This window comes from Alosa alosa, chromosome 13 (assembly GCF_017589495.1).
Source record: "Alosa alosa isolate M-15738 ecotype Scorff River chromosome 13, AALO_Geno_1.1, whole genome shotgun sequence".
NCBI classification, from domain to species: domain Eukaryota; kingdom Metazoa; phylum Chordata; class Actinopteri; order Clupeiformes; family Clupeidae; genus Alosa; species Alosa alosa.
Window position 1 is genome coordinate 23,729,206 of NC_063201.1, and position 9,738 is coordinate 23,738,943.

The 9,738-nt window shown below is 48.6% G+C and overlaps 2 protein-coding genes across 2 annotated transcripts in view; both read left to right on the plus strand.

The window, feature by feature from the left end:
- Window positions 1-2,387: 2,387 nt before the first annotated feature.
- Window positions 2,388-4,639, plus strand: LOC125306049 (E3 ubiquitin-protein ligase NHLRC1-like). Its single transcript, XM_048261193.1, has one exon. It carries the CDS (start codon window positions 2,450-2,452, stop codon window positions 3,794-3,796), a length of 1,347 nt encoding a protein of 448 aa, XP_048117150.1. The 5' UTR covers window positions 2,388-2,449; the 3' UTR covers window positions 3,797-4,639.
- Window positions 4,640-4,798: 159 nt separating this feature from the next.
- The window catches only part of kif13a (kinesin family member 13A), a 66,365-nt gene continuing 61,425 nt past the window's right edge, over window positions 4,799-9,738 (plus strand). The window contains 2 exon segments of the mRNA XM_048261925.1: window positions 4,799-5,610; window positions 5,932-6,022. Of these exon segments, the coding sequence (XP_048117882.1) occupies window positions 5,550-5,610; window positions 5,932-6,022 (152 nt within the window). The 5' untranslated portion in view covers window positions 4,799-5,549.

Consider the following 9,738-nt stretch of genomic DNA (forward strand, 5'->3'; position numbering starts at 1 on the left):
ACACACACACTCACTATGGTCATCTCACTGCACACACACACTCACTATAGTCATCCAGAGTCATTCCGTATCAAATCAGATAAGGTTGTTTTATCTGGGAAGCCATTATGCACATTGATGTCTAAACCAGTGCAAATACAATCTTTATTTGAATATTTCAAGTCTCCTCCACCAAGGGACATAATGGCATTAGTGTTAAAGCCACTCACACACACACCAGGCTCAATAGCATATATTATCTGTAGGATCTGTAGGTACAGACATAAACGTGTACATAGAAATATAATTTATGGCTATCAAGGGCTATTGGGGAACATAATGCCAATAGCCTTTAATATTATTAGGATATTATTTCCTTCAAAATGAAATATGCAGTTAGGAACACAATTATTCATACCCCTGGCAAAATTATTGATTTGATGTTGATTTTCTCTTGACCAATATGTTTGTTCTGACTGAAAATGACACTGTCACATGGCTAAAGGTTGTAAGACAATGTGGTAGAAACATGGAATCAAAAAAAGAAGCGTTTTCATCCTTTTTTAAACATTTTTATGAAAAATGGCATGTCCAAAATTATTCATACCCTTTTTAAATAATCAATGGAAACATCTTTATTTGCATTCACAGCTCTCAAAATGGTTCTTATAATACCTACCAAGCCTCTCCATGTCTCCACAATGATTCTAGGTATTGTTCTCTCAAGAACCATTTCTTGCCATGTTTGGCTGTATGTTTTGGATCATTGTGTGGTTTAATGGTCCAATGCCGCCTATTGGGGCAGGTCTCTCGGCAGACTGCCTGATATTTTTCCTCCAGAGTCTTAATGTAGTCCCTTGTTTTAGTGTTACCATTTACTTTGAGCAGGTCACCAGGTCCCACCATCACCAAGGTCACCAGATTACCCATCATATGGGATTTTAATGGCAAAAGGAGTGTTTTTAGTGTTTGTCTACTCCGACCTATACAGCTTTACAGAGTAATGCCAAAGTCCTTTTAGGCAAGTCCCTCCACTCGGCGGCCATATTGCAGTGCATTTTGGGTACTTATCGGGCATATATTTTGGGCAGAACTGCGTGCGCAAGGCTTCACGACACCAACCTCGCTCCAGCGGCGAGATCACAACACATGATTGGTACAATGTATTCACAACATACCACATGATTGGCATGATGTATTCACAACACACCACATGATTGGTACAATGTATTCACATGTTGACTTGTGGCGGCGGAAGGGGTGATATATGTGTAGACGACTGCCATGTTTGTGTTGGCGTTACAAACTAACCCCATGCATCACTTCTATGAAGGATTTATTGAGTGTTGTGTCTCCTCATTCCAAAGTCTCTGGTAATTCCTCATTCACACATACTCATCAGGAGCAGCTTGAGTGTGCTGCTTTAACAGAGTCAGGGGACAGGTGCGATTACTGAACGACTCCCCGAGTCTCCTGAGCCCCCTCCACCCCACACATATAACCACTATGGAATAGGAGCTATCTAGAGACCCTGATACATCTACAGATGAAACATAACAATGACAAGTTGAATAGAAGATTACACATATTTACAATTTTGGAAAGAAAGCAAACAATGGCCTTCTCAGCTGCATTCAACGGCCCACTATTTATGTTTTTGTTAAATCAGACACTTTGTAACATCATCAGGATTGTGATAATAAAGTCACTAAACAAAAACCCTGCCTCCTCGTGACTCATGACGTCATGACTCCTTGCGTGTGTGTGTGCCTGTGTCGTTCCAGTAGCCTCCACTGACGTGTGTGTGTGTCAGGGTTTGGCTGGCAGCATGGTCGATCACCTTTATTGACCCTGACAGTGGGGCGAGGCAATGGACAGGCGGGGCGTGAGCGATGCGATCAGGTTTCAGCTGAGGGCTAAATGTGCCGGTGACGGACAGAAATAGCCCTTCGGCTCGAACACTGCCGGCTCAACCTGCCCTGAAAAGGACATGCAGTCACAGGTACACACACACACACACATGCTGGTGTGGACAGTCACAGTTACACGCACACAAACACACACACAGTCTAGAGAGACGGAGAGAGTGGAGATGGCTTCTGGGTGCAGTATGCCAGTTCTGCCAGCAGGGGTCAGCAGAATGCTGAGGAGTGATGGGCTGACTCATGGTCACATGACCCTAGAGGGCTGATGGGAAAGCGGGTGTCGAAAACAGAAACTCTGCTGCACCCTGGGATTCCTTCTCTCTTCTCCTGTGTCTCTACTGCTCTCTCTCTCTCTCTCTTCTCCACTGCTCACTCTCTCTTCTCTACTGCTCTCTCTCTCCCTCTCTCTCTCTTTTCTCCACTGCTCTCTCTCTCTCTCTCCACCACTGCTCTCTCTTTCCCTCCTTCACCTATCTATCTATATATCTATCTTTCTGTCTATCTATAAATCTATCTATTTGTGTGTGTGTGTGTGTGTGTGTGAGATGGATGCCCCTCCCGGCTCTCTGGAGGCGCTGCTGGCTGCGTTGCACACACACCTGCTGGAGTGTAAGGTCTGTATGGAGACGTTTAGCTCCGACGCGGACGAAGACCCTGACCGCCGCCCCATGAGCCTTTGCTGCGGCCACGTGTTATGTGGCGAGTGTGTGCGTCTCCTGACCGCTGCTGGACGGCCGCTCCACTGCCCCTTCTGTCGTCTCCCTGGCGACCCGACACGCATCTCCGCGTGCTGGCCGCTGACTGACCTGCAGGAGCTTCTGCAGGAGCATGAGGGCCCCATGGCCCCAGGCTCACCACTGCCACCTGGTGGTGTGGAGGGGCAGGACGGTGCAGGGGAGCTGGGCCGCAGGACGGCGCTGGACCAGGGGACACTGCAGCTGGTGCGGGCGTTCGGTGGCTGGGGCACGCTGGTCAACCCCACAGGCCTGGCGCTGTTCCGCTCGGGTGCGCTGGCTGTGGTGCATGATGGGAAGGCGCGGGTGGTGGTGTTTGGCCCGCGCGGCCGTCGTCTCCACTCGTTCGGACAGAGACGCGAGGCCGCTGGCGCAGCTTGGACGGGGCTCACACACCCGCTGGGCGTGGCCGTGCTACCTGGAGGACAGGTGGCGGTGACGGACGCTGGAGACGCCGCGCTAAAGGTGTTCACGTCGCGTGGCGGGCCCGTGGCGGAGGCGCGTGATTGGCTGCGCGTGCCGTGGGGCGTGGCGGTGAGTGCCGATGGAGGCGTACTGGTGGCAGACGAGCAGCAGGGGGCTCTGGTCCAGCTGAGAGTGGACGTCACCAGCGGGCAGATCAGGGGCCACACCGTGCTGCTGGAGGGGCTTCAGAACCCTCGGGCCGTCGCCTGCTGCCCGTGCACGGGGCACATCGCTGTGGTGGAACACCTCCAGGGCAATCCACACACACACACCCCACAACACACCAGCAAGCACATCAGCTCTCCAGAGGACTCACACACCCTTACACACACACACACACACACCCATGTGATGAGCACACGGCTGAAGCTCTACAGCGATGACCTCACACTGCTGACTCAGTTTGACTCTCTCAGCCTCGGTCTCCGCACAGGAAGTCCCGCCCCCCCTCTCTGCCTCACCGCCGTGACTTTTGACCAGGCAGGCAACCTGGTCGCTGCAGACTCGCGTGCTGCCGTGGTGTGGTGCCTGGGCCGGCCGTGGGAGGACCGGCGACTGACCCTGACGCCGCTGGTCAGAGATGGACTCATCCGACCTGTCGGGCTGGCAGTTAGAGGAGATTCGCTGGTGGTGCTGGACAGTGGAGACCACTCAGTAAAGATGTACTCCAGCCAGCTGCACCCAGACACCTAGAGACCACACAGCACCAGATTACAGCACCACACAGCACCAGATTACACCAGATTACAGCACCACACAGCACCAGTTTACACCAGATTACAGCACCACATAGCACCAGATTACAGCACCAGTCTACATTAGACTACAGCAGATTACAGCACCAGACTATAGCAGAATACAGCACCAGACTACATCAGACTACAGCACCAGATTACATTAGACTACATCACCAGATTACTGCACCAGACTACATCAGATTACTGCACCAGATTACAGCACCAGACTACAGCAGACTACAGCACCAGACTACAGCAGATTACAGCACCAGGCTACATCAGACTACAGCAGATTACAGCACCAGACTACATCAGACTACAGTGAGGCAGTGCTCTGAGTGGACCCAGTCCAGGCGTAGTACTTCTACTCATGTGATATTGTTTTTCTTCTTACTTATCTTATACATTACTTACTTATCTCATTATGTTAGTCAGACCTGTGTATCCCTGGGCCCCTTTCTATGTTTTAACTGTTTTGCCCAACCTCTCTTTTGCCATGTAAAGCACTTTGGGTCAACTCCTGTTGTTTTTTAAATGTGCTCTATAAATAAAAGTGACTTGACTTGGTACCTGTAGCACCAGATGAGGGCCAGAACCATCTGCTGGATACGTGCCAGGTCTGAGGTCCGGATCACGTGCCTGGTGTGAGGTGTGAGGACAGCCAATCAGCTGTGGAGTCCTGCTCCATAACCGAAGTGCTCAGTGCTGTATGATGTGTTCACTGCAGGAGTGGAAGGGAACGTTCTCTAAACTGTGCTCATGTTCACAGGTTTGATCAGTAAAGCTCAGTGTGCAATCAGTTGAGTTTCATATTTATTGTGGGCTAATCAATAAGTTTACATGATGGTTATTATGTCACATTTTGACAACTGCTAAACAGCCTTTAGTTGCAGCAGGTTTGGTCATCCTTAAATGGCTGAAAAAGAACTGATAGCATAATCAAAAAATGCAGCCTATATTTAAATACAATTACACATTATAACCTCTGTTATGATTAAACATAATATCTACCTAAATAAATACATTACTGAATAAATCAATTTAATTAAATTCACATCAAAGTAGCCAGGGCCCAGGTTGACAACCTGACTCTTCACAGATCAAAAGCGCAGCGGCGTCATGGGTTATTGAGCTGCACACACATTCCTCCGGCGAAGTTACCACCGCACTCTCTCCGACACTTTCTCCAGTGAGGGGTGTCTCTTCTCTCACAGCGGAGACCCCGCTCTGCCGTCGCTCGGTCTTGGACAAATCGACTTTGTGCTGGACTGGAAACGGCACTGCAGTCTCCTCTGAACATTTGGGAATACATGAAGTTCGGTTCGTGTTTTTCCGCAATCCATTTCCCCGTTTCCGCCGACAGATTCTCTGGCTGCCTGATCGTTCATCAGATCTGGCTGCTCCCTGTGAAAGATGGCGGTGTGGATGCTGTCTCAGGGCTGGGGCGCAACACTGGATTTGTTTAGCCATCTAGCCGGCCTAGAGAGCAGACAACATGCTTGAGTTTCTGTCGTCTGTTCTCCGGGGATGGACTTTGTGATCGCATCGGCAGGGTACACAAACCCACTCAACAGCAGAGATTTGATCTCGTATTGCGGGACTTCGCTGAGACTTTAGTCTTCGGCTAGCGGTGGGCTTCTTCGCCACTAGCGTCTAGTCTGCTGCTGGAAGTCCTGTAGTGTTAGCTAGCAGAGGCACGACTAAAGTGCATGAAAATGTCGGATTCAAAGGTAAAAGTTGCTGTAAGAGTTCGGCCTATGAACCGCAGAGGTAAGTTGCAACCTTGAAATCGCCGTTTCGTTCAAATATATAAGTTTAATAACTTTGGGGGAAGAAACTTTCGATTATTAAACAGCAGTTTATCAAACTTATGAGACATCGATTATTGCAGGTAGAAGTTAGCGGTAAGTTAGCTGGCTAGCGGTAGTCTCTCGCCCAGCTAACCAGAATAGCGGACCTGCCCCGTTATTCTTCCCTCTTAATGATCTGTCTGGCTCGTTTGTCCTCCCTGTCCCTCTGAGAGGCCCTGAAGCCGTTGTTTGTCCAGGCTCTAACTTTGCTAAGCATGTTTGTCCTCACTTGAATCTGCAGAAATTGAATTAAGCACCAAATGCGTTGTGGACATGGAAGAGAACCAAACGATTCTACACCCGCCGCCCTCCAACTCTAAAGGGGACAGCAGGTAAAACAAACATGTCACTTATTTCTGTCTGATCAGTTAAATACCTCCGGCGAGATGTTTCATACACTAGCAGTCTTTAGTGTGAACACTGTGTTTGTCATGCCCCCTATGCGCATTTCAGTGTAGCCTGTGCGCTGGGGGAGCGGAGAGCTCTGGGGCCAAACGTTATGGGACGCGATTTGGGGAGAGGCGAGAGTCTTCCCTCGACCGCGCTGCTCCTCTCCCCGGATGAAAAGCTTTTATGCACACAAGCGCCAGCGGCAAAGTTCATGGAGGATAAGAAAGGGAGAGATGTGGAGGAGGAGACGGGGTGCCGTGATTTGCGCTGATAGCGGTAGCATCGCGAGGCACGGCTGACAGAGTTTATAATGACGGACACGTTTCGTCCACCTTCGCCGTCGTCTTTGGTCTTGGCCATTTGTTTTTGTTGTTATGTTATATGTAATTGTTCAAGGTTTACTTAACCTGTGACGTGAGAACAGTGCTGGACGCTGTCCAACGCTGAAGTAACCAGCCCTAGCAACAGACAGAGCAAAGGCTTGGAGCGCTGCCGACATTCCCCGTCTCCCCGACCGTAAAAATAGGGTCGAGCCTGACTATAGCCTCGCGCGCGGCTGCTACCGCTGCTACCTGCTGCATCTGCGTCCTAACGGTGCTGTTCCAGAATCCCACTATCAGGGACCAGTCTTTTTAAGGCTTTATCTGACGAGTATTATCCAGGATTTCACAGCAATCAAAACTTGCATGAAGAAGAGTGTGTGCGCGTGTTGGGGTTTGCAGGTGGCAGATTGTTCCAGGTGCCTCAGGCACTCAGCATCAGAATGTCATGTGTTGGTGTGAGAGGTGGGTTGCCATAGTGAAGGTAAACAGAGAGGCCAAGGCGCTGCTATGGCGGTGCCACTTGGAGACGCTTTGAGCCGCTGGACGTTCCATCAATCTTATTAGTGCTTCCCGCCTCACTGTTGGTCTCACGCAAGGAAGGTGTGTGTTTGTGTATACACAAGCTGTGATTCTGAGGAAAATCAGTAAGAACAGACACAGTGTCACAGACAGCTGATTTTGGCCAGACTTGTGTGTGTCTGTGTCTGTGTGTGTGAGGGGGGCGGGGGCTTTAACTGTTTAACTGTAACATGTTCTCAAGGGCAGAACAGGATCATGAGGTGATGAGTCTCATGATGCTGTGAACCCCCCACACACACACACACACACTCATACACAATCTCCCACACACACACACACACACATGCACAATCTCCCACACACACACACACAAACACCCACACACAATCACACAAGCTATGTGTTTGTGTGCTGAGGGAGAGGAGAGCATAGCCCTAGGTTGGGATAGAGTGGAACACACACACAGAGAGAGAGACACATCTAATCTAATACAGAGGATACAATGCTTAGTCTACAGCAAACACTGTAAACATTGCATTGGTACAGGTAATCTAGTTGGAGCTTTCTGATCCGAGTCATGTCTGAGGAATGGGACCTGATATCATAAAAAGGCTTAGTGGTGTGTGTGTGTGTGTGTGTGTGTGTGTGTGTGTGTGTGTGTGTGTGTGTGTGTGTGTGTGTGTGTGTGTGTGTGTGTGTGTGTGAGGCGCTTACAGGGATGTGTGTGTGTGTTTTGGCTTACAGTGGGGTAAATGGGCATGTGTCTTTGTGTCATGATGGACCTGACACTCAAGTCTGTGTGCATGTGTGTGAGATCATCTTAATTCTCACTCTTTCACGCTGCTTTGGTCTGCATGCTGTCTGAGAACGTGCCCTTGGGAAACGGATTTGAGTTTCAAAGGTGTGTGTAGGAATGTGTGTGTGTGTGTGTATAGGGATGCGTGGGCTGTGTGTGTATGTGTGTCTGTGTGTGTGCGAGTGTGTGTGTGTGTGTGTGTGTGTGTGTGTGTGCTCTCTCATCTTCCCTCATGTCTGCAGGCTTGTGCAGCTGGATTTGAAATCTGAACCTGTAAGAGGTAAAGATGCAGGTACAGGAAAGTGTGTGAGTGAGTGTGTTTGTGTGTGAGTGTGTGTGTGTGTGTGTGTGTGTGTGTGTGTGAGCATTGGACGTGGGAGAACGCCGTCCCCCCACTTGGATTATAGCCCCCCCGCTGGACTGGACCCCCCGAAAGGAGGGTAGGGCAGACACAGTTTTCTGCGAATATCTCGAGAACCGTAGGGTTTAGAAGGATTTTTTTTGTATGAGGATCTCAAGGGGCCATGTCAACCCATTCCATAACCACTCATTTCATGTATAGCGCCACCTAGTTAAACACAAAAAGTAAAAATGAGGTGTTGTAATCGCGAGGTATCTGTGACCTAACATAGTCAAAACTGCACGAAATTGGAAGTGTAGGATCATTATGACATCCTCTGAATGCACGCCAAGTTTCGTGGAATTCCGTTCGTGGGGGGCCACACAATAAATTAATTTATGTTACTATACACCAACTGGCCTGTAGGTGGCCGGAGACAGTTTTCTGTGAATATCTCGAGAACCGTGGGGCCTAGGAGGTCCACCTTTTTGTATGTTGGTCTTAAGGGGCATGTCAACCCATCCCATTACCACTTATTTCATGTATAGCCCACCTAGTTAAAAATTCAAAAGCAAAAAATTAGGTGTTTTCATCACAATATCTCTGGCTGACAAGGTCAAAACTGCACGAAATTGAAAGTGTAGGATCATTATGACACCTTCTGAATGCATGCCAAGTTTTGTGAACTTTCGTTCATGGGGGGCCTTACAATAAAATAATTTATGTGTACATTTAGTGACCGTACACCAACAAGGATTCCTGGGACACTGAAAGACTGGGGTACACGAAACTTAGTGGGCATGTAACCCCACATGGATAGCATGGAACCATCGTTTTTCGTTTTGATCTGTAGCCCCTCCGCTGGACTGGACCCCCCGAAAGGAGGGTAGGGCAGACACTGTTTTCTGTGAATATCTTGAGAACCGTAGGGCCTAGGATGACCAATTTTTCGCGTATGTTTGCCTCCAGGGGTCATGTTAACCCATTCCATGTGCATACATGTGCATAAACAGATACACACGCACACACATACATTCACAGTAATCATATTATGACACATACTCACACAGTAGACATATGTACGCATGCATGCACATGCACAAACACACATACGCAGACAAACACACAAGCACGCGCACACACACACACACACACACACCCCCACACATAAACATAAACATGTGCACGCACACATGCTCACAATTCAAGAATTTCTCAGAATTATGAACAGGCAAGATGGGGGTGGGGTTGTATAAAATTAATTTTACATGTGAAATCTATGAACTAATCATGTTTTGGTACTTGTTGTCTAGCAGATACCAGTGAGAACTGAGTGTGGATAATGCAATTTAGTGAGACAGTTAGAATCATATAGGCCTTTCAGCGTGATTTATTTTTGTGGAAAAAATGTGCTGGACTGGGCGGTGGTCATATTTTGTACCGCTCTGCGGTACATCTAGTTAATATAATAAACGTTGTTACCAGTGATAACAACAAGTGCATGCATCACGCAAACGTCTCCAATTAGGCGTCATAAAATTTGTTTCAACAATGACCATCATGCTGTAGCACTCCACCATGCGTAAAAGCATTAGAAAACTATGCAGGTCGGCGTTCCGCGTTACCCGAAAGTAGCTAGAAAGTGGCTAGAAAACCATAGATTATACAACTGCCTGTATC

Bases quoted from the DNA above. Each gene is read 5' to 3' on its own strand.
- LOC125306049 (XM_048261193.1), top strand. From the start codon at position 2,450: ATGGATGCCCCTCCCGGCTCTCTGGAGGCGCTGCTGGCTGCGTTGCAC.